This window comes from Bos mutus, chromosome 9 (assembly GCF_027580195.1).
Source record: "Bos mutus isolate GX-2022 chromosome 9, NWIPB_WYAK_1.1, whole genome shotgun sequence".
Lineage (NCBI taxonomy): Eukaryota > Metazoa > Chordata > Mammalia > Artiodactyla > Bovidae > Bos > Bos mutus.
The window spans coordinates 75,050,820-75,076,332 of record NC_091625.1 but is presented as its reverse complement, the minus strand read 5'-3'; the positions used below and the strand labels follow the sequence as shown (position 1 = coordinate 75,076,332).

The 25,513-nt window shown below is 39.6% G+C and overlaps 1 protein-coding gene across 1 annotated transcript; it reads left to right on the top strand.

Annotated features, from left to right (window-relative positions):
- Positions 1 to 413: 413 nt before the first annotated feature.
- IFNGR1 (interferon gamma receptor 1) lies at positions 414 to 24,827 on the top strand. Its single transcript, XM_005899096.2, has 7 exons — positions 414 to 615; positions 12,273 to 12,387; positions 13,046 to 13,209; positions 14,558 to 14,730; positions 16,714 to 16,900; positions 21,267 to 21,394; positions 23,432 to 24,827. Exons 1-7 carry the CDS (start codon positions 429 to 431, stop codon positions 23,978 to 23,980), a joined length of 1,503 nt encoding a protein of 500 aa, XP_005899158.2. The 5' UTR covers positions 414 to 428; the 3' UTR covers positions 23,981 to 24,827.
- Positions 24,828 to 25,513: the final 686 nt, after the last annotated feature.

Sequence of the window (25,513 nt, the reverse complement as noted above, 5' to 3'; positions counted from 1 at the left end):
TCGGACACTACCTAGCGACTTAAAAGCAGCAGCAGCAGCAATCCTAGAACACTGCAAAAAAAGAGGAAGATGAATTACGGCAAGTAGTGCCAAGCTTAAAGAACATAACCTTTGGACCCAAGGTGCTCACAAACGGGTGAGCCAAGATCTCCACCACAGACTGCCGTGCCCTTAACGCCGAGCTTCCACAGAGGCGACCTCTCTTTGACTTCCCGCTGTATTCCAGCTCGCCTACCCGATTCAACCTCCTAGGCCACCTCAGCCTCCCCTGAGGAACCCTAATTACCCCCACGCAGGCCGCCCTCCCCGCCCAGGCCCCGCCTCCCGGCCCTGGCCCCGCCTCCTGGCCAGGCTGGCCGCCCAGTCCTGGTCTCGGCCTCCCTGTCCGCGCCCTACTTTCCCGTCCACGCCCCGCCTCCGCTGGAGGGATGGTTTTCGGCGGAGGAAGTGACGCAAGACCTAAGCCCGAGGTCCGCGCGGGTGTATACCCGCCGTGGTGCTGGGCAGCACCCGCGTTAGTCTGGAGAAACATGGCTCTCCTCTTTTTCCTCGTCCCTGTCTTGCTGACCGGAAGCTGGGTTGAGATGAGCGCCGCGAATCCAGGACTTTCTTCGGGTACTGTCGCTCGCGGCAGGGCCGCAGGCGGGTGGGGACGGGAAAGGAGGGAGCCCCACCGGCCAGGAAGCCCCGCCCGGGGTCGGGGCCGCGCCCGCGGCGGTTCTCGACGCCCGGCGGCGGCTTCGGGTCCTAAGGGGGCGGCCGCTGGGAAGGTGACGCCGAGTCTCCGCGGTTTGCAGCGGAGTTCCCTTTTTCTGCCCTCTTCCGCGGTTGCCGAAACAAAACGCGTTTTCTTCATTCGTTTTTAAATAAGTGAGTTACCTGGTGAGCAGTTGCACACTGTGGCCACAGCTCATGATTTAAATATTCGTAAGGTCGGCCCCAAATCCTTAGACGTTCTTTCGCCAGCTGAGAATTATTAAAAGGCAGTTAAGTGGCCGTCTTACATGCGAGTCTGGAAGTGGTTCAGGGCATGTACTCTCGAGTCCGTTTGTCCGGCAGTAGGTCTCTTGGCAGACCTCAGTTCCTCCTTTATCTCCGCCTGCTTAAAGAGATTTCCCGGGAAACATATTTTTCTAAAGCTCAGTGTAGTGATAATTAGGAGCTCCGGTGAAATCAGTAAACTCTGCAAAAGGGGCAAACCTAGATTATCGGAAAGCGGGGCATTCTTGAGCGTTTCCTCTGTGTATGCGATTAGCAGCTGCCTGGAAGGGGTCAGGGCGACCCCGCCTCCTTTACCCTTGGCGAACTCCGGGTCTGCACCTGTGTTATAACTTCCTCTGTGACACTTGTTAGGTGCGATCCCTTCGTATCCCGCTCTCCTTTGGCTTGCTCTTTAGAAGTCAAGCAAACAGTTAAGTCATTCCTTGGAAGAGACATTGCGCCATTTGTGTTGGAAAGACAAAAATAACTTCAGTTTTTGCCTTCAAGGATCCTGATGGTATAGCTAGCAGTTATTGGGCTCTGTTGTAAGTTCTTATCACATCATTTCCCAAACGTCCTGTAAAGTAGACGCTGTTCTAGCTCTTATTTATGGATGAGAAATTGAGGCATGGAATCTACTAAATTGCTGCTATTCACTGGGAAGCTTGGCAGTTGGGTTCCAGAGTCCGAAGTACTTAACTCTGTCCTCTGCCATTACTAGGGCAAGTTGGTCACCCATAGGAGCAGTTTCAGTCCATGGTGATAAGAGCCAGAACTTACACATAGTTTACTGGAAAGCAAGACATGGATGCCTGACTCAGCAGGGGAATCAGGGAAGATTTCACTGAGAAGGTGACTCCAGAGTTGGAGCTGAAGGTGCAAAGAGACTTATGTGTGCAGAGGAAGGGCTCTGAAACAGCAAGTTGAATTTGTGGAATAATTTAAGCATTTTGGGTTCGATCCCTGGGTCATGAAGATCCCTTGGAGAAGGGACTGGCAACCCACTCCAGTATTCTTGCCTGAAGAATTCCATGGCCAGAGGCTGCCTGGCAGGCTACAGTCCACGGGGTCTCAAAAGACACAACTGAGCGACTAACAACAACAGCAAAATTGTTGTTTAGGAACCAGTTGGTTGGTAGGAACCAGTTAATGAAGTGCCTTGTCATGTGTAACAGCAAAGGACAGAAACACAGCTTCAGCTCACTTCAACAAAAAGAGGAGTTTATTGGCTCAGAGAATCCAAACCAGAGTTAAAACAGAAACGTAGAGATGTCGGCTGAACCAGAAACTCAAAGTGCCAAGACCCTCCATTTTTTATTACTGACTTTGGCTATTGGCAGCCTTCTCTACTTGGCAGGAATCATGGATGTTGATAGGCTTTTGGATTTTGACATCTTGCAGCTTCCTCCACCCTGGAAAAATCCCAGAAGAAGGCTCCGATTTGCCCAGCTTGGATCAGGTGCCAGCTATGGGAAGGATACTGTTGCAGGTGGTAACAGTAGGAGAATCCCGGGAGGGAGAGCCATAATGTTCGTGAAAGAAGTACAGGTGCTGAGCCAACAAGATAACAGGCTCACTCTTGCTCAAATCAGTGGGTAGCCATGGGATTATTTTCAGGAGATCAGTGATTTTAGGCAGGATCAGATACGCCATTTAGAAAGACCATTCATCTTAGAGGATAGTTTTGAGATAGATTCAAAGGAGGGATGCCACATAGGAGGCTGCTACTTAAGTCTGGGAGAAGACAGTGGTAAGTTTAAATGGAAAAGAAAAAATCAGAATAGAGAGCATAACTTGGGGATGACTGGATGTGGGAAGAGAGTGACTGAGGTTCCTGGCTAGGGCAGAGCAGTAAACCAAGTACAAGGCCCTTCCTTCTGAGACCGGAGGCCTCCTGACCATGGGTCCCTTGGGACTACACAGTTCCTGTGTTCTTGATACCAGCCCTGGGAGGAGGATTGCCTGCCTTTCTCCATAGGAAGATCTGTGGCCTTCTGTACTTGAGCATTGTATAACCACAGGTGTCAGCTACCTTTTTCCAGTTTGTTCTTCCACTCTGGGTATTATCTGAAGAGCAGACTGCTTTAAAACAGGAGTGAGGCTCTTAACACCTTCTCCACTTGATTATTAGCTGTTTATTCTCTGACTTTAGGTAATGCTCTGGGTGTGCTGAGAGTTTTCATTACTTTAGATTCTATATGTATTTCAGAGATTCAGAATGCTTAAATCAGTGCATTTCAATTATATTTATTGAAGAGGGTATTAATAATTTGTTTTCATTTTATTGTGATCCATGATTTATATGGGTTTTTGAAAGATCCACATTTTAGTTCTATATAAAAGAAAACCTAAAGAACTCAAGAGAGAAATAACCCCTTTAAAGACTGAGCTAAATGGATAATTAATGGCTCCATTTTAATTGGACAAAGAATCAAAATGAAAGATGAGCCAGAATTAAATGAGTTCCTGACAAAAAGGAATCAGTTACTTGTAATTTTCTTATTAAGGGAGTGTCTTTGTTTTAGATTATCCCAATACTAGATATCCATTTCAATCATGTCCATTCTAAATAAATAATTTAGTATATTGTTCAGATTTTCAGTGACTGTCTTATAATTGTGATAGTGTAATAAATTAGGCAAAATTACTTGAAGCAAATGCTTATGAAGTCATCAGAAAACAATTATCTCCAGTTTCTATTTATATTTTTTCCCCACTTTTAGTAAACTATCACAAAGATGATGCTTACACAGCTTTTATTAATTAAAACCAACAAAACTTTGCACACTGTCAAGTCTTTGAGTAACTTCTCTAAGCTTTTTTTTTTCCCTCTCTTTTCGGTAAAAAGATGTAAATACTACCTCCCTTCTAGGACGGTTGTGGTGTTTAACTGAGATAATGCATAACAAAGTTGAGCTCACAGCTTGTCCAGTAAATATTTCATATATGTTGGTGACTGTCATTCAATTATGTGCATCATTTTCACAAATATATATTTTAAATATTGCATTGTTTTAGTTATGAATGAGAAATTGTGTCAGCTTTAAAAACAAACTCATCCAGATCAATATGAAAAATTTAAAATAAGCTCCGTGACTAACTCCTTGTTCCAACGTTTTCCCATTCTTCCTAAGATTGAAAAGTCCTGTTTAATTTTTTCTGTTCCTAAACTATTTCTCAACTTAGAGTTTATCAGTCCAAATGAGAATTGGTCTTGAGAAATGAGTTCTCTCATGGACTAGGTGGACCTGGTTCAATTAGAATTTTATTGGCATGCCAAGCAAACCCAACTAGATGAAATTGAATAAACAGGAACAATATTACAGTGCTGCATTTCAGATCAGAAAAGTGTCTGGGAAGAAGTTTATTGGATAAGCCCTAATTTGGTTGTGGTTTCTGTGAAAGACCTGGGGAGTTTTAGTTCATTACAAATTAAGTGTAAGCCACGATTTGATAGAACCATCCTTCAGAAAAGTATTTCATTCACATCAATTACATTACTTCTGGGTCTTATATTTTAAGGGAGAGAGAGTGAGTGATAAAACCTGCAGACAGGAGGAAGAGAAAACTTCAAGGACACTAGAGCTAAGGAACTCTGGAAGGTGAAACAGACCTGAAATATTTTAATGAACTCACTTGAACCCTTAGTTCTAACACCCTTTTTACGAAGGTACAAGGAAATAATAGAAGGAATTTTAAATAGGATCATTTTTTCCTTTTGTTTCACAAAGTGATAGATAAGATTCCTTTCAAAGCCCCCCAATATTTAAATGTTTCAGTTTTTAAACTTTTATGAATGCTTGAAACACCATGTGCAAGAATTCTTAAATGTCTTTATTCAGCTTAAATTTAGAGGATGGTGCTATCAATATTTGCTAAGAGAAGAAGTTGGAAAGCCCTAAGAAAAAGTTATTTTATCAGCATCGTAAAACCAGTAGATAGATCATAATCATAAATATATTCTGAAAAGAATGCAGAAGTCTTAATGTTTTTCCCTTTTTCTGCCTGGATTTCTCATGTCATTTCTTATTTTGCTGTGTAAGAAGAAACCTTTGTGAAAATGTCCATAACCCCACATCTTTAACATGAGGAAGTTGTTAGATATTTTGAGAGTTGCTCACTCAAAAAAAAAGTCTAGATGCTTTAAGTTAGTTTGTTTTTGAGTTGTAGTGTCAGATGACTTTGAATCCTCCAAAACAACTTACTTACTGGCCACTGTCTCCTTAACCTCTTTATGCTTCTGTTTGTCCTTCCCCTGGAGAGATTGTGAGCAGATAGTCGAATGGTGTCCATGGAGTGCAGAGTTCTGTTTTGCATTTAGATGTACACAACTTTTGGGGCTTTCCAGATGACCCAGTGGTAAAGAATCTGCCTGCAGTGCAGGAGATGCTGGTTTGATCCCTGGGTTGGAAAGATCCCCTGAAGGAGGAAATGGCAACCACTCCAGTATTCTTGCCTGGAAAATCCTATGGACAGAGGAGCCTGGTGAGCCACAGTCCATGGGGTCGCAGAGTCAAATATGATTGACCATGCTCACACGCACTCACATAATTTTTTTGTCTTTGAATGCTATTATGTAAAAATCGTCGAACTACTGTGACTGTCCGTCTTTCGGTCGAAGCACAGATGCTTTCAGAGGCTACGGGATGGTGCATAGGAGGCTGCCTGCACCCCTATCACCGTCCCTGCAAAGGAAATCTGGAGGTGTCTGTAATGATGTGCTTCCCCCCTGCTGCCTTTCCCAGTGAGGATCATAGAGCTGTCCTAGCTACTGGTTTAGGGGCTTCGGTGACACCTCCATTGCCCCATCTAGTGGCAGGGCTTCACCACGTGCTGAACTTCATTTGTCTTTTCTGTCCTTTCCCTTGCTGTTTTTTCATATCCTTGCTCTTTTTTGCATATCTTATCACCAGGAAACAATCCGCTGTAACCAGATCTCTCCTTTTTATCTGTGTTGTAATTAGAATGTTATGAAAAGTGATTCCTCCCTCCTTTGTTTGATTTTGTTTAACCTTCAGCTGCTAGCTCTAGAGGAGTTTGGGGAAGCAGATCTTAAAACAGAGCTGAACTTGACTCTGGGTTGTATAATGCCAGATATAATGCTACAACGACTCTAAACCCATTTCCGAAAACAACATGTGTTACAGAAAACTTCTGGGCATTTCTAAGAGATGGGGACATCTGTAAGATGATGCTACTTCATGAGATACTCCTTTAACTCCATTCTCTTGCTATTTCTACACATATTTTTATTGACATAGAGTACATTCATTATGAATAGAAGTTAGCTGTAAGCCTCAATTATTTTAAGCTGATTATGTAACCATTTAAACTTTAGGTTACAAAATTCTGAAACTTAAGGAGAACACTGCTCATGTCTACTTTATCATGTGATTTTGGCAAGGATGACAAAAGCAGATGTCTGATCACCACATGGTTTCTCTTCTGTAGCATTAAAACCACAGGTTACATCCTTTGATGTAAATATTCAAAAGTCTCTCCTATAATCTAGTAAGTAATTTCTGTGTTTTAGAATCCATTGAAACCTCTTTTCCTACTACCTGCCTTGATTGCTTTGAAAGCTGTGATTTAAGTCCTTGTCCTAGTCTAATCATGCCAAGCTTTTACTTAAATTTTGGGAAATATTTGATTCACTCTAAAGATGAATGCAACATAAGTCTGCTGCTGTTTGTATTTCGTAATGTATCATTCAGTAACCTCTTAAATATAAATTGCACTTTATTTTATATTCTAGTACATAGGTTTATTTCTATATGCCTTTCCCTCAAATGCAGAAACTAATTTCAGATTGGGTACATACATATTCCTACTGGGAATAATTTTTTAAAAGGTACTTAAAAGGAAGTGAAGGACTTGTCTTTACTGGAAACTGTGAAAGGATCCTTGTTACATAGTGGCAGGAAACTTAACACCACCATCACCTTTAATAGCAGGGAAAGTAGGATATGTGCCTGGTGAGCCCAGTGACCTAGCAAAGGAGGTTTCCAAGCAGATTGAAGGCGCCATGTGGTGTCTTTTTATTTCTTACTGTAAAATACAAGGTTAGAGAGAGTAATCAAGGGAAGGACTGTTAAAAGAAACCAGGAACTGATGGTTTGTAAATTCTCAGCTACTAACTGCAGTCACGAAATTAAAAGACATTTGCTCCTTTGAAGAAAAGCTATGACAAACCTAAACAGTGTATTAAAAAGCAGAGACATCACTTTGCCAACGAAGGTCAATATAGTTAAAGCTATGGTTTTTCTAGCAGTCATATATGGATTTGAGAGTTGGACCATAAAGAAGGCTGAGCGCCAAAGATTGATGCTTTTGAAGTGTGATGTTGGAGAAGACTCTTGAGAGTCCCTTGGACTGAAAGGAGATCAAACTAGTCAATCCTAAAGGAAATCAACCCTGAATTTTTATTGGAAGGACTGATGCTGAAGCTCCAATATTTTGGCCACCTGATGCAAGGAGCTTACTCATTGGAAAAGACCCTGATGATGGGAAAGACTGAAGGCGGAGGAGAAGGAGGTGACAGGATGAGATGGTTGGATGGCATCACCAACTCAATGGACCTGAGTTTGAGCAAACTCAGGAAGATAGTGAAGGACAGGAAAGCCTGGAGTGTTGCAGTCCATGGAGTCGCAAAAAGTTGGACACAACTTTGAGACTGAACAACAAGAGCAGCAAAAGATGCTAAAATTAAGAAATGGCATCTGAGGGACATTCTGATTTATTACGAATTTTCTTAACATTAGGTTTCTTATGTAATTGCAAAATTACATTTATATGTGTGATTGATATTTGATATTAATGTTGAATTGACCCTAGAGGGGGATGCCTTTAATTTCCTTCTCAACCATAGAAAGTAAACTGTTTGAGACAGGTTGCTTCATGAAGCTGAGGTGTGAACACACCATAGAGGAAGGAGCCCTGTTAGGAGGGCTCAGTCCACCCTGCTGTGTATGGCCACGGGAACTCGACTAACACCAGGGCGAAATCTGGCAAGTCCAGTGCTTCCTGACTGCCTGCAAGAAAATTGCTTAGAGAACCAGTGATGATAGATACCAAAAGCCATCAACATTATTCCAGAAAGGAAAAGTAGAAAAATGCTGTCTGATCACTGGCTACAGGTTAAAGGGCATATTGAGTATTTGAACATGAGACATCATTCCAACTTCATAATTTCAATCTTGAGGTACAAAGTGTTCTACTACTTTGGTGAATAATATGGAAATTAGAGATTTCAAGAGACACCAAGGCTATTTGCTGAGCAGGAAGTGTAAAATGTATTAGTTTATCAAAAAATTCTGTTTGTCTTTTATTTTTTATTGAAGTGTAGTTAATTTTCAGTATTACTTTCAGGTATATAACAGTGATTCAATATTTTTAAATTGTATTCCATTTAAACTTATTAATCAACTATATTCCTTGTGCTGTACAGTGTATTCTTGTAGCTTATTTATTTTAGACATAGTAGTTTGTGCCTCTTAATCCCCTACTCCTCTCTTACTCCTACCACACCATTGGTAACCACTGGTTTGTTCTCTATATTTGTGAGCCTGTTTCTTTTTGATACAGTCATCCATTTGATTTTAGGTTGCACATGTAAGTGATGATATACAGTGTTTTAACTTTTTTCACTAAACATAATACAGTCTAGGTCCAAACATGTTGCTGCGAATGGCAAAATGCCATTCATTTTTTGTGACTGAGTAGTATTCCATTGTGTATGTGTGTATATATGCATATATGTATATTATATATACACATACAAACACCATATCTTCTTTATCCATTCATCCATTTTGGGGCACTTGAGTTGCTTCCATATATTGGCTTTTGTAAATAATGATGCTGTGAACATTGGAGTACATATATCTTTTCAAGTTAGTGTTTTTATTTTCCTCAGATATATGTATATATCCAGGAGTGCAATTGTTGGATCATATGGTAGTTCTGTTTTTAGTTTCTTAAGAAACCTTCATACGGTTCTCCATAGAGGCTGCACTGATTGGCATTCCCACCAACAGTGTATACTAGGGTTTCCTTTTCTCCACATGCTTACCAACATTTGTTGTTTATAGACTTCGATGATAGCCATTCTGACAGGTGTGGGGTGATTTTGAATTCCATTCTGTCTTTAAATTAATTTTCTTCTTAAATAAAAACGATTCCTAAAATTGATAAGGCAGGGTTTCTCAGTGTTCGGCACTGATGGCATTTTTGACTGCCAAAATGTGGAGGGCTGTCTTGTGTGTTGCAGGATATCAGCAGCATCCCCAGCCTTTGTCCCTTAGACGCGAGTAGAACCCCACCAGCACCACACCCTTAGGAGAACCGTACTGTCTCTAGACAGTGCCGTATATCCCTAGGGGACATAGCACCTCTTGTGGAAAACCACTGATATAAAGGGAAAAATAAAAAAGGGGTTGGGGTATGACAATAGAATCACACTGTCCTTGAGGGCTGCCTTAGGTGGCTCAGCAGTAAAGCATCTGCCTGCCAGTACAGGAGACATAGGTTTGATTCCTGGATCGGGAAGATCCTCTGGAGGAGGAAATGACAACCGACTCCAGTATTCTTGCCTGGAAAATCCTATAGACAGAGCAGCCTGATGGGCTACAGTCCAGGTGGTTGCAAAAAGCCAGACATGACTTCGTGACTAAGCATGCAGGCACACACTGTGTTTTTTACCTAAATAACTCTTGATCTGTGTTCTGCTTTGAAACAATAATGCAATTGCTAAATAATTGTAAATTAAGACAGTGTACCAGTTTGGCTTCAAATATTGGAATTTTTGTTTTGGGAAAAAATATAGTAGGTGTTTTCTTCAGCAGTAAGCAAATATCCTGTGTATGTGAAATTAACACCTTACTTGACAGGTGAGGGATTCTGAAACAACTCTTTAGTAATATAGCAAGGAAAGAATCCAGATTTCTTAAGGTCTAACCTAGGGAATATATTTCTTATTAGAACAGTCTACTAGGTATAAGGCTACTGGGTATAGGGCTTCCCTAGTGGCTCAGTGGTAACGAATCCTCCAGCAGTGCAGAAGATGCAGGTTTGATCCCTGGGTCAGGACAGTCCCCTTGGAGAGGAAATGGCAACCCACTCCAGTATTGCCTGAAAAATCCCATAGACAGAGGAGCCTGGCGGACTGCAGTCTATGGGGTCACAAAGAGTCAGACGCAACTTAGTGAATAAACAACAAACAATTCAGTATAAATCTAAGTGATTATCATTATTATCTGGAATACATTTTTTAAAAGTATAAACTTTTGGCTCTCTTTGAGGTTTTTAGGGTGACAAGTTATGTTTGGAAGCCACTGCACCTAACCACATTGCTATTCATTTATTTATTTTAGCTGTACAAGCAGATCATGTTTGATGGAGTTTTCTAGATAGGTAGGATTGAATGGTCTTACATTTCAGGTCATATTGCTAACTCTATACCTTCATGTTTGTTCACAGAGAAGGGCAAGAAAGGAGAGGGGGAGAGAAAGAGAAGGAGGAAGGGAGGTGTGTGTTCAGTTTTCTGTGGGGTGGTAGACGATAACCATTTACACCCAGCAGGGGAAGAAATGGCAGCTTTTAGTAACTAGATAATGGTTGTGGTAGAGTTTGAATATAAGATGTTAAAATGACTTCTGCCTATTTTCTTGTGTGACACTTGTACATCTTATCAACAGACATTTTCTAAAATGGTTTAAAAGAGCAAAGGCAGAAGGAAATATAGGGTATGTTTTGAAAAAAGCTGCTGACGAAACTGGACTGCTTGATGGCTCCGTCAGGCAGCCGTTCAGTATCTGTTGCTGTGCTGGAGAAAAGGCAGTAAAGGTGTGTAACAGTGCTGAGTGGAGGTTTGAGAGCCCAGGTAGCACTTTAGACTGAAATTGACCATCCCACTTATGGTCAGTTCTTCTCTAGCCATTGAATACAATCTTTGGTACCAGATAGAGAAAATTCTAGTGATTAAACGAATTGAAGATTATTATTGCAGTGCAATTGTAATTGCAGTGCGATTATTGATAAAAACTCCTAAAATATTCTAGCAGTGTGTTGCTTATACTATATTAGTATTTTTTTAAGTCAATTGTGTTTTACTGTGGTAGAATATATATAATGTAAAATTTACCATTGTTCTTCTTATAAATGTGCAGTCCAGTAGCATTGAGTATATTAACATTGTTGTGCAGCCAGCACTCCATCTTTGGAACTTTTCGTGATCACATATGAAACTCTGTACCCATTAAACATTAACTCCCCATTGTCTCCTACCCCCGCACCCGCCCCTGATAACCACCGTACTAGTCTCTGTCTCAATGTATTTGATTATTTTGTATGCTTCATATTAGTGGAATCATACAGTATTTGTCCTTTTGTATCTGACTTATTCCAATTAGCATAATGTCTTCAAGGATAATCCACGTTGCAACAGGTGTCAGAATCATTGTATTCGTTTTTAAGGCTGAGTAACATTCCATTATATGTATATGCCACATTTTTTATTGTGGTACAAACACTTGAGATCTACACTCATAAAAAACATTTTAAATACAGCAGTTGTTGTTGTTCAGTCACTAAGTCTGTACAACTTTTCAACCCCTGGACTGCATGCAGCGCACCAGGCTTAGCTGTCTTTCACTATCTTCTGGAGTTTGCGCAAACTCATGTCCATCGACTCGGTGATGCCATCCAACCATCTCATCCTCTGCCACTCCCTTCTCCTGCCTTCAATCTTTCCCAGCATCAGACTTTTTTCCAGTGAGTCAGCTCTTCACATAAGATGGCCAAAGTATTGGAGCTTCAGCTTCAGTATCAGTCCTTCCAGTGAATATTCAGAACTGATTTCCTTTAGGATGGACTGGTTTGATCTTCCTGCTGTCCAAGGACTGTCAAGAGTCTTCCTATAAGTAAACAATACAGTTTTGTTAATTATAGGCACAAGGGTATACAGCAGATACCGAGAACTTACTAATCTTGCATGCCTAATTTGTACCCATTGGACACAATTCCACGTTTCCCCCTCCCTCCACCCCTGGGAACCACCATTGTTCATACTGTATTTGTGTGTCCCTTATATCACAATGTTGTTTCAGTAATTTGAAATGAATTAGAATGCTTCTGTACATTCTTTAATAAAATTAATTTTTAGAAACGCTTAATTTAAATAAATTTTGTATCCTGGTGAATCCTTCAAGTGTATATTTGGCTTCTTCCGTTAAGGTTTTGTAATGTTAATGTTTGTTGCTCACTATGATCCTTACTTTTTGCATCTCTTGTAGTGCCACCACCAACCAATGTTACAATACAAGCCTACAACTTGAACACGGTTATATTTTGGGACTATCCTGTTATACTACAGAGTCCTATGTTTACCGTACAAGTGATGAACTATGAGTGAGTGTCACTTTTATCTTTTTATCCTGTTTATGCCAAGGCCTTTGCACATCTCATAACTGATTCTTCCGTCATCATTCCTTCCCATGTGGCAGAACTGCCTGAACTGCTTAACAACATCCAGATGTAATAAGGATGCAAATTAGTTCTTTTCAGAATATTTCCTGCCTCTTAGTTCTTCTTTGTGTCAGATTTAGGGTAGAGGAGTATGACCAACTTCTGACATGTTAAGGCATGACGAATAAAGCTTACAGTTCTGTGTTAAAAACAGCCAAGTCATCTTACTTCCTATAGTATATGTATGAAGTAGAAAGAAAAATTTCAACAGAATTTTTGACAAGTGTCAGGGGTTATTATATGTTGGATTCTATAAGTTATGACTGTTAATGGACTCTGGATTTGTTTAAAGAACAGATTTTTTTAAATTGCATGTGGAATGTGGTTTATATAGGTCTTATTCTGAATTGAGCCTCTTCATTGTAAATGATTTTACAGATTTTCTAACCAAAGAGTAAAAGTTTCCCACTTTATCTAGCTTCTTGATCCTGTTCTTATTCATCTCTTTCTATCAGCTCCATGCTGTGAATGAGCAGCAAAGCACGGACAGAGACGGTTCATGTATTAACAGTAAAAGTTACCTTTGTGTTCTTTATTTTAGGGACGGGAAATGGATTGATGCCTGCAATACCTCTGATCATTCTTGTAATATCTTTTCTGTAATTAATGATCCATCAAGTTCTGTCTGGGGTAGAGTTAAAGTCAGGGTTGGACAAGAAGAATCTGTCTATGCACAGTCCAAAGAATTTATTTTATGCAAAGAAGGTGAGTAGAATGTATACATGTCTGAATTTTAATTTCATTCGTGTCTTCTGTATATATTTGCTTATATAAGCAGTTGCTAAAAATTATCACAATGTCCTCAGGAACATTTGGAGAAATATAGGGAGTTCCTGTCTTCTCTTCGCCCAAGCCCCACAAGATAAGAGGTACCCGTCACTTTGCCCTTCTAAACCTGAGAACTGCTCTCAGGACCTGAGAACTGCCCTCAGTCTTCCCCTCAAGGCCTCTGGCAATTTAACACATTAAATTTAACATTTTTAATTTAACACATTAAAAATTTTACAGCTCTATAATCTCTTCAATCACAGTGATTTTTCAGTTCTTCACGCTTCCGACATCCCATTCCCATGATCTGCCTGATCTTCGTTGTCACCTCAAGCTCCAGACTCTTCAGGGCCCATTCTTCTTTTTTGGCTAACACCCTACCTTGTAGCTTTCATATCGTCACTCATGGGTAAGAGAAGTCTGTAGTCACATGGTTCCTTCCCAGTCTTGTAGCTCTTAATGCCTTGCCTTCTAGCTTCTCTTTGATCCTCGTTCAGCTTCCATGCTTCGTGACTTCAGCCACTGGCCAGGTCTGCTCCTTCCTTCTGGTTTGTGCCTACTTCGTCTCTTCTAAAAGCCCTGCCTCTACCCGCCCTTGAAGTAGTTTCATTCCCCAGATCCCACGCTTCTGTCCCCTGATAATTATACTGTTATGTCAGATTTTTCCCACACAGATTTATCAAGGTCATACTATGTGCCAGAAAGTATGCTAGGCCCTAGGGTATATTGGTGAGTAAAAACAGATCTGTCAGGCACATAGTAGGTGTGCAGTAAATATGGGAAGAATAGATAAATGGTTCATCTACAAATTCCAGACATCAAAGACATAATAATAATATTATGGAATCAGTGAATAGCTAGTTCTGATTTTCGTAGTAAAAATTGAATGTATTTTGCAAACTTTTATGAAGTCTTCATGCCCCGTGTCCATAGGCACTGGAAATACGAAGGGTTTTGATGAGGACTCAAAGATAATTACAATGCCTTTTCTGAAATGTATTTTAAAAACCATGTTCTGTTTAATGATTTTTAATCTACAGAATCAAAGATAAAGGAAAGATAAATTCATTGAGCTTCTTTTATGTCAAGGCTTTTTACCAAGATTCATTAAAGACAGTTAAAATATATTCTAGATGTTTGTGGAACGATTTAAATGCAGTCCTGCTTTAGAACAACAGCAACGAAAAGAGTAGGTTGATGGATTGAGTTTGGTAATGTTATGTAATATGCTGTGGATCACAGTTCCAAGGCTGATGCAAATTCTTTTTTGTTCCCTACCCTCCAGGGAAAGTTGGACCACCTAAACTGGGTATCAGAAAGAAGGAAAACCAAATCATTGTTGATATATTTCACCCTTTAATTACTGTAAATGGAAAAGAGCCAGAAGCTATGTATGATGATGAAAATACTTGTTATACATTCACATACAGTGTGTTTGTGAGCGTCAATAGAAGCGAGGTATGCGTTCTATCTCATCTTTTTCTACACTGAAATTTTCCTGTTTGCATAAATTGTTTTGTATGTGGTAAAATGAAAGTAGAATGTTTATGAATATTCAGTCAAGACTCATGGCTCATCAGTTTTAGTAAGAAAAAAAGAAATATATATTGAAGGGACTCAGTATTGGAGTTAATCTTTAATACTTGCCACGTGAATACATTTTAAGTTTTTTCTTTGCCTCTTTTAACAGTGTGGTTCTAATCTAGACTGTTAACCTGTGTATCTCCATTTGTTAACCTGTGTATCTCCATTTCTCCACTGGTAAGATGAGGATAGCTTTAATCCTTTCTTCTCATTGGTAGTGACGTGAAGTAATACAAAGCTCTAATTGGAATCACTGTCTTTGAAAGAAGCAGCTACCCATACTTCTGTAGGACATGACTGCACCCTGGCAGTGACGTGCAGCCCACACTTTGCCTAAAATTTTTCTGTTGCATCCACTGTCCACAGCACTGCCGTTCCTTTACTTAACAGCATTTGTCCAGCACATGCCTGGTGCCTTTTAGGCCCTAGGAGTAGCCGTGAGCAGTGCAGACAAAGCTCCAGTGATAAGTATTGTGGGAGAACCACAGAGCAGGGAGGAGGGCCGGGCGGCTGGGTGGGGCAGTAGTGATTTCCAGCAGGGTGGCCAGGCCTTGCTGGGAAGTGTTACTGGAGCCAGGGCTGGGGGATGTTAGGAGGTGAGCTCCTGGATGTACGTGGGGAGAGTGTTTCAGGCAGAGCCTGGCAGAGGCACCCAGGCACGCGAAGGGAGCACCACAGCTGGGCAGAGCACTGGGGCAGCTGACATTGGAAAGTTCACTGGGGACCACTTCTCTTGAGACATTGGAGAGATCTGACTCTTCTCACTGAGTCATTTTGCGTCATGGAAAGATGTTACGAGAAGAAGGACATCTGATTTAGGTTGTGAAACATCACTTTGGTTGCCAGCTGAGTTGTCTTTCTGAAGTGTGTACCTGACCACATTACTTCACTGCTTAAAACCCTTTAACAAGTCCCCATTAAGTACAAAATCATTTCTAAATTATCTTCGGTTGACATGGCCCCCTTGGCCTTCATGATTTGGCCTCTTGCATCCTTTCCAGCTACATGTCTCCAGCCTTCCAGCTTCATTTTCATTTGTGCTCTGGTGAACTGCTTACTGTTCTTAGTTTCCTGCAGGTACCCTGCTCTTTTGCAGAATGCCCTTCTCCACCTTGTCTGCTTTGGAGAATTTCTATTTATTCTTCAGTATTCAGCTGGCAAATCAGCTCTCCTTTGAAGTCTTTTCTGACCGCATGGACTGTTTCCTCTTCTGTGGTCTGGTTATTCCTCATTTCATAGAGTGGGGCTTTCTCTTACAGTCCTCATCACTCACTCGCATTTCCTTCTTGTGTCTCCTGTACACTCTATCATAAGTTACTGGAGGTCAGGCACCACTTCTTACCTTTGTGTCCTTAGGCCCTAGCACAGTGATCAGTGCACTGTGGCTGGTTGAATGAATAATAAGCTCCCAGAGATTGCTTCAGTCCCTTCCATGTATTACTGGTAAGAGATGCTCCGGCAGGATGCCTGGGTTATTCTTCCTATGACATGCTCGTCTCTCACATCAGCACAGTTTCAGGCACTATAGAAATAGGACCAGTGAGCATTTGTTGCTTTGACAGCCAACACTGAACATTCCTGCTATTTGAGTTTTTATATTCATAATCTATATTTTAATTTTTAAATTTATAATCTCTATAAAGAACATTTTAATGGATTTATAGCATCATGCATCATGCTTTGTTGAAGTAACAGGTTGACTTACTGTATGAATATCAACACTATGTTCAGACATGTTCAGCACTCATCATGTCTATGTTTTTCTTCAAATGTTCGACCAGGGTAAGTATGGTGATTTTTTTTTTTTCCTAAAGTAAAAGGTGCCATGCATTTTCTTTGTTTTCTTCTTCTGTCCAGACTACGGATAAAATGTACACGAAGGAAGAGGATTGTAACGAGACTCAGTGCTTCTTAAATATTCCTGTGTCCTCACTGAATTCTCAGTACTGTGTTTCAGCAGAAGGAGTCTCAGAATTATGGGCTGTTACAACTGAAAAGTCTGATGAACTTTGTATTACCTTTTCTGATGATAACAACACAGAAGGTAAGTTGTTACAATTTTTTCCTAAATGTAGGGTTGTGGTTTAGTCCCTAAGTAGTGTTTGATTCCTTTGGGGCCCTGTGGACTAGCCCAGCAGGCTCCTCTGTCCATGGGATTTCCCAGGCAAGAACACTGAAGTGGATATTCTCCAGGGGACGTTCCCGACCCTGGCATCTAACACACATGCCCTGCATTGGCACGTGCGTTCTTTACCATTCAGTCTCCAGGGAAACCCAGTATAAGGAGTGATCACTAAAATGGTAATGTGAAAAGAGTTGATTTTTAATTTCAGTACATCTCTGCTCTTTACAAAAAATCTTTAGTAGTTCCATTCCTGAGAAGTTTAAAATTAAAAATAAGGCCATTTTTCAGTCTTAAAAGATACAAAACAACCAGTTTAGAGAGCCATGTGATGACCTTTGACCCAGGAAAGAAAAATGTAACACGTAAAGCTGTGTGCATAAACTTCTGCATTTCAGGATTATGGGTAAGGACATAACATCAGTTTGTTACTTACTCTAATATAGCAAAATGTTATATATCCATTAAAATATTCTTCCTGGGGACAGTAAGTTTATAAACTAAACAGTAGTGCACTGACTAAAATTGTGTTACCTGAGAACTAGACAAGCACTGGAAATTAACATCCAAAAACAAAAAAAGATGGGTTTAAATCATAGATTATAGGTCATTTTTATGACATTTTATAAAACATTCTTAAATGTTTTCATTTTATTATTATTTTCTTAAACAGGCATTCTCATTTGGCAGGTACCTTAACAAAACTTCGGGCTTATTTTTGATGTTATGAAATTTAAAAGGTCATTATAGATAATTTTTAAAATATAAAAAGCCAGAAGGAAACAAAAGCTGTAGTTCTGCCATCCAAATGAATATTCAATTATTCACAGTTTGGTGGGGTTTTTTCCATCCTATTTTTTCTTTGCTTTGTAGCCATGATCATGCTGTAGTACAAATAGAACTTAGTATATGGGGCTTCCCAGGTGACTCAGTGGTAAAGAGTCTGCTAGTGCAGAAGACACAGGAGATGTGGGTTTGGTCCTGGGTCAGGAAGATCTCCTAGAGTAGGAAATGGCAACCCACTCCAGTATTCTTGCCTGGAAAATCCCATGGACAGAGGAGCTTGGCGGACTATATATAATATAGTCCGTGGGGTCACAAAGAGTTGGACATAACTGAACACATGCACACATGCTAAGCATATGCTATAAATATTTTTTCATTTTATTTTACATACTTTATTAATAGTATTTTTAATGTCTCTAAAATATTTTATTATGAAGATCATATTTGAATTGAAGTGAAGTGAAAGTCGCTTAGTTGTGTCTGACTCTTTGCGACCCCATGGACTATACTGTCTCTGGAATTCTCCAGGCCAGAATACTGGAGTGGGTAGCCTTTCCCTTCTCCAGGGGATCTTCCCAACCCAGGAATCGAACCCAGGTCTCCTGCATTGCAGGCGGATTCTTTACCAGCTGAGCCACAAGGGAAGCCCAAAGATCATATTTAATGTTTCTCAATTTTTGGATTAACTTGTCGATTTGTCTTTATAAATCATACTTTGCTGACTGTCTTTGGGCGTGTGCGTGTGTGTGTGTGTGTGTGTATATATATATATATATGTTACGGTGTTCAAGTGTTTTTAGAATATATTTCCTAGGTTAAAAATGTACAAAAAATTTTGCTAATTTCTTTTCGAAGAATGAAAATCTAGCCTGAAGAATCAGACCAAACACTTAAAATGAATACTGAAAACTTTTAGGCCGTTACGTGAGGATTTCAAATAGATAACTTAAAATGATGCAGTGCATTTAATATCCGTTTGTGTTATGCTGTTTTGAGTAAGAAAATGCATAAAATTTGAAATAATGCAAATACCCCAGATTTATTAAAAAAAAAAAAGAAATCCTGAGTTACAAACCAGACTGACAGGTGGCTGCACAGTGGTACCTCTGTGGCTCATATGCAGGCAGCATTCTCTGCCTGTCCACTCCAGTGCTTTTGAGCAGGGTGCTGTGTTGCTTATGGGGTTATTTTATCTTTTCCTTTTGTAAAAATTTTTTTCATGTCCTCTAACAGGTGTGATACAGGCATTTATTTTAGTAACTTCCAGAGTTATTCTGTTTTTTTGTTGGCGTACAATTGCTATGTTAGTTTCTGCTGTACAACATGGTGAATCAACTGTGTGTGTGTATATACCCCCACCAACCCCCCATCCCACCCAGTTAGGTTATCACCAAGCACCAAGCTGAGCTTCCTGCACCTTATAGCAGGTTCCCACTGGCTATCTGTTTTACACATGGTGGTCTAAGTATGTCAGGCTCATCTCCAAGTCTGTCCCACCGTTTCCCTTCCATGTCTACATGTCTGTTCTCTATGTCTTCATCTCTATTCCTACTATGGAAATAGTTTCATCTGTACCATTTTCTAGATTCCACATATATGTATTAACGTACAATCCTTGTTTTTCTGACTGTGCTCTATATGACACATTCTAGGTCCATCCACATCTATACAAATTACCCAATTTCATTCCTTTTTATGGCTGAGTAATATTCCATTGTAACTGCTTACCACATCTTCTTTATCCATTCCTCTGTAGATGGACATTTAGATTGTTTCTGTGTCCTGACTATTGTAAATAGTGCTGCAGTCAACATTGGGGTACACATGTCCTTTTTTTAAATTTATTTATTTTTTAATTGAAGGATAATTGCTTTATAGAATTTTGTTGTTTTCTGTCAAACCTCAACATGAATCAGCCATAGGTATATACAAGTCCCCTCCCTCTTGAACCTTCCTCCCATCTCCCTTCCCATCCCACCCCTCTAGGTTGATACAGAGCCCCTGTTTCAGTTCCCTGAGACATAAGCAAATACCCATTGGCTGTCTATTTTACATATGGCAATATAAGTTTCCATGTTACTCTCTCCATACATCTCACTTCTGAATTACGGTTCTTCAGGGTATTTGCCCAGTAGCGGAATTGCTGGGTTGTATGGTAGTTCTGTTTTTAAGGAACCTGCAGACTGTTTGCCACAGTAACTGTATCAGTTTACATTCCCACCAACAGTGCAAGAGGATTTCCTTTTCTCCACACCCTCCCAGCATTTATTGTTTGAAAATTTTTGATGATGGCCATTCTCACTGGTGTGAGGTGATAACCTCATTGTAGTTTTGATTTACATTTTTCTTATAATTATGATGCTGAGCATCTTTTCTTGTGCTCTTGACCATCTGTATGTCTTCTTTGGAGAAATGTCCGTTTAGGTCTTCCACCCATTTTTCAATTGGGCTGTTTTTTGGGGGTTTTTTTTTTTTTTTTAGATTTTGAGTTCCAGGAGCTGTTTATATATTTTAGAGATTAATCCTCTTTCCTTTGCTTTGCAAATATTTTGTCCCTTTCTATCTTTTTGCCTTGTTTATGGTCTCCTTTGCCATACAAAAGCTTTTCAGTTTCATTAGGTCCCATGTGTTTATTTTTGTTTCTATTTTCATTACTCTAGGAGATGGGTCAAAAAAGATCTTGCTGTCAGAGTTATTATTTCAAAGAAGTAACTTTGGAATAGAAATTAAAGGTAATAAAATGCTGTGAAGGATGGCAAACACCACCACAGCATGTAGAGCACTGTTAATTTGAAGAGAGGACTGGAAAAAAAAATTGAAGATTGTGCTGTGAAAATAAAAAGCAGCATTAGAGAAAAATATACAGTCGTGATTATAGATGTTTGTGCCCTGAAACAAACCTTCCCTTCCCTATTTTATGTATTCTTTATATCTGATTTACATTCAAAGGGACTTTATTCCTGTGCAGCTTGCCTGTATGTGTGTATTTGTGTACATCTGTGTATTTTATAAAGTTTTTGTAATCTTTAAATAACAAAATGTAACAATTCAGAAGAGTGGGACTAAAAGACATACAGATTGTTTTAAGAGTTACAGACAAAAAAAAAAAGAGTTACAGACATTACCAGAGTTTATTTCCAAAGAGATATATTTAATTTTTTTTTTTTTTTGCCTTTTCAACTGAGAGAAACACCCTGTATTGGGGGCTGTAAGGAAATTATTATGAAAAAGTAATTTTAGCCACACTATATGACAGTATAGTTGCATAAAGTTTAGAATCTGAAAGCTGGGAAGAATCGCATGTTGATATCTTGGACAGGTACCTGATTTTTTACTCATGTCTTCTGACTTCTGTGTCAGTGTTCTTTAAAACTCTGACCATATTAATTACTGGATATGTAAATCCATTAAAGAATAGCACTGAGACTGTATAAAACTGTTTGATGGATCTAGCACTGTTTGACTGCAATTCTAATTTGTGATTTTTTTTCCCTTTTCGTAGATCCTGTTTGGATTCCTATTGTTGCTGCTTTACTTCTCTTTCTTGTATTTGCTCTGGTAGTTGTATGTTGTATCATTAAGAAGTTTTATCCAATTAAGCGAGAAGGCACCAAGTTACCCAAATCCTTGGTAATATATTTAGATATTTTTTTCTTTATTTATTTATAGTTGGCTCTTGAACAACATGGATTTGTACTGCACAGGGCCACTTCAGTATTTTTTTAGTGAATATATTGGAAATTTTTTTGGAGATTTGTGACAGTTTGAAAAAAAACTCACCATATAGCCTAGAAGTATTGAAAAAATTAAGTGAAGTTAGGTATGTCGTAAATGTATAAAATGCGTATAAATATAATACACAGGGTACATACAGGTCAATCAACTGTTTATGTTATTGGTAGTTCTGGCCAACAGCAGACTCTTAGTAGTTAAGTTTTTAGAGAGTCAAAAGTCATATGTAGATTCTTTGACTGCAAGAGAGGCCCAGTGTGCCTAACCCTTGTATTGTTCAAGGGTGAACTGGACACTAAATGTTAATTTAAACCTTTTTGATAATTCTTCAAAATTTTTTTAAAGTAGAATGATACTCAGCTGCATGTCACCTATCATAAATCACTCAATCTGCCACATACCCAAAACCACTTTTTTTTTTATTACTATGCACCGGGTGCCTTTTTATCTGAGGGGCAGAGGCATAGTTAGGCCTAAGTGCTCAGGAGCTTAAAGTCAAGTGGAAAAATGATAAGGACTCAGTGGTTGTCCAGTGCAATCTGAGGTTTGAAGATCGAGGTTTATATACATGCCGGTGAGGACTTGGTCCATCTTTGCAGAGTTGGGTTAGTCATGGCTTCTCCAGGAGCAGTGACAGCTAAACAGTCCTGAGAGGCAGAGGAGTTTGTCCAGGTACCGAGGGACAGTGTGTGCTAAGGCCCACTGTCAGTAAGGTGTGGCTTTTGAAAACCTGCGAATACAGAAATGCTTCATGGTAGTTGAAGTGTGGAAGGAAAGATGACCAACAGTGAGTCTAAACTAGAAGGTTGACATTTTAGTGCCTAACATTTTAAAGTATAATGAAAAGAACATTTAAAAGTGTCAGAATGATAACTATTTAAGTCCAATATGACAGGAATCATACCTGTGATATGTAAAGGGCACATGTAAATTTGTTATGGAAACACTGTCTTTAAGTCGAGGGGATAAGAACTGTCAAAAGTTAGCAGACAATTCATATATGAATTATTAACTACTAGTGCCTGGAGAATCCCAGGGATGGGGCAGCCTAGCGGGCTGCGGCCGTCTATGGGGTCGCACAGAGTCGGACACGACTGAAGCGACTTAGCAGCAGCAGCAGCAGTGGTTAAAAGAAGGAAATGGCAGCCCACTCCAGTGTTCATGCCTGGAGAATCCCAAGGACGGGGGAGCCTGGTGGGCTGCAGTCTATGGGGTCGCACAGAGTTGGACACAACTGAAGCGACTTAGCAGCAGTGGTTAAGCACAAACGAAGCTCGCAGTATGCTATTTTACACCTACTCGAGAAGGAAAAATAAACCTGAATATCCACTAGTACCTTGTAATAAAAGTAGTGTATGCTGGCAAAAAAAGAAATTTTAACCCTGAGGAGTTGATAAGTATGCATTGGGTGTACAAAGTAGCAGCATCCTAAGCATGCCACACTCTAAAAAATTAATCCTTAAAAAGATAGTTTCATAAATAAAAAGATGTATAAAAGTATTAACTTTAGCATGTTCTATAAATGGTAAAAATTCGAACACCTTAACACTTAGTATTAGATAAATGATTTCATCATCAATATAAAATTATTGAGCCTATGAAAATTAGACTATAAAGACAAATGGTGAAACATTACCTAGAATAAGTAACTATACTCCTATTACAAACATAATGTGCATGCTTGTTGAAGGTAACACAAAAAGCAACATATGTTGGTGAGATAGTGACTTTCTAAAAACTTGATTTTAATCTTAATGGTGTTTCCATTAAAAAGAAAGAAAAGGCAATTATCAGACTCTATTCCACTGTTATCCTAAATATGCCAATGAGTGATACATTTAGTTACCCTCTACCCTTTTAAACTTTTTTTTTTTTTGAGAATAAGCACTTAAGTTTAATAATTTATTGTTTAATCACTGATTTCTCTTCCCTTAGCTGTCTGTGGTAAAAAATGCCTCTTCAGAGGCAAAATTTGATTCAAAAATTATATCACCCATCACCTACCAGCCAATTGCCGTAGAAAATGAGCAGCTGTCCCCAGGGACCATTTCAAGCCTGCACACTGAGGACAATCCAGGAAAAGTGGAACACGGAGATCTTTCTAGTGAAATGGAAGTGGTGACCATTGAAGAAAATATTTCTGACTTGGCCCCATGTAGTCCTCTGACCCCAGAGAGAGAGGATTCTATCCACGCAAGCAGCAACCAGTCTGAATCCTGCAGCATCACTTTGAATGCGTATCACTCCAGAAATGGCTCTGATAGTGGCCTGGCGGTGTCAGACAACTGCTCCAGCTCAGAATTTCCCCCAAGTAATAAAACTGAAGTAAAGACTGAAGGACAAGACTTCATAACGCTGAGAAACACCACCACCTCCTTTGGTTATGATAAACCACATGTGTTAGTGGATCTGCTTGTGGATGAAGGTGGTAAAGAGTCCTTAATTGGTTACAGACTTACAGCAGACTCCAGAGAGTTTTCATGAGATCAACCAAGGTGACAAACTGGGAAGGATCTGTTTTTCCTGAAGAGCTTTTCCACTTTTATTCCATGAACAGATCCAGGATTTCAGAAATGGCGTCACTTGATAGAAATCAGATGGAGTGTCATGGTTTAGATAAAAGTGTAAAGAGCCTGTCTGGCCATGTCACTTTTGGTCTGAAAACTGCAGTCTCTTTTAAAAAAAAAAAGCCATTGTCACATGTGAACCTTTGCATCTACGTGTTAATGGTAAACATAACCCTGCTTCCTGTAGGTGTTAACTCCAGGGTCTTTTCTAACCACTTTAAGAGTGTTACTGAACACAGCAAGTGTTCAGTAAATACTTGTTGAGGAAATGAATTGTCTATACAGTCATTTCTATTTGGCTTAATAAGGACTGTTTTCCTTTTTGTGCCTCAGCATGATATACTCTTGCCTGGAAAATCCCATGGACGGAGGAGCCTGGTAGGCTGCAGTCCATGGGGTCGCTAAGAGTCGGACACAACTGAGCAACTTCACTTTCACCTATCACTTTCATGCATTGGAGAAGGAAATGGCAACCCACTCCAGTGTTCTTGTCTGGAGAATCCCAGGGACGGGGGAGCCTGGTGGGCTGCCATCTGGGGTCACACAGAGTCGGACACGATTGAAACGACTTCGCAATGCTGCAAGCAATGTATATAATTTTTTCATATACTTTAAGGAGAAATCCTGAATGCTTTTCAAAACTGCACTTAAAATTGCCTTGAAATCAGTAGTATTAAATAGAATGTGTAAGTGAAAGCATGTATGTATTTTTTATGAGAAATTACCATGAGGGATATTTTTTAATAAAGTAACTTTAAAATTCATTTTTGTTTCCATTCAGTTAACTGGGATGTTTTTTATTCATTCACTTGTTTCTATCCATTAATATTATAGAATCATTTTCTAATTATTAATATCTTTAAAACCATCCTAAAAATAGCCTAATCTTTAAAAATGGTCTTTTTGTATCTATGTCTTAATATTTAGCAATCAGTGTGCAGAACACACACAAGGAAAACCAAAAGTTTATATTACACAGAAGTTTGGGGAATTACTAAGAGGCTAGGAATTTTAAGACTCAAATTAATTAACTGACCCTCAAGAATGTTAAATGCAAATTAAGTGAGTACATTAACAAGCCATGGAAAAAACGTATTTCTTCTCACCTAAAAGTACAGATTAGATCGTGGAGGGCTCCCTGCCTCACCCAACTCAGGCCTCTGCTCACCTCCACTGGCAACAGCACCTTGCTGAAAAGCTCTCCCCCTGCCCCCTGCTTCGTCTTTCTTGAGGGCACTGATCCTTGCCTGAGAAAGCAGTCATGTGTCTGCCTCAACATGTAGATGCTAGTATGTCAGCTCTCTGAGAGGAAGAACTTTTCTAATCCCTTGTAATATTTCCAGACTTTAGGACAGTGCCTGGCAAGTGTTACTGAACACAGCAAGTGTTCAGTAAATACTTGTTGAGGAAATGAATTGTCTATACAGTCACTTCTATTTGGCTTACGATT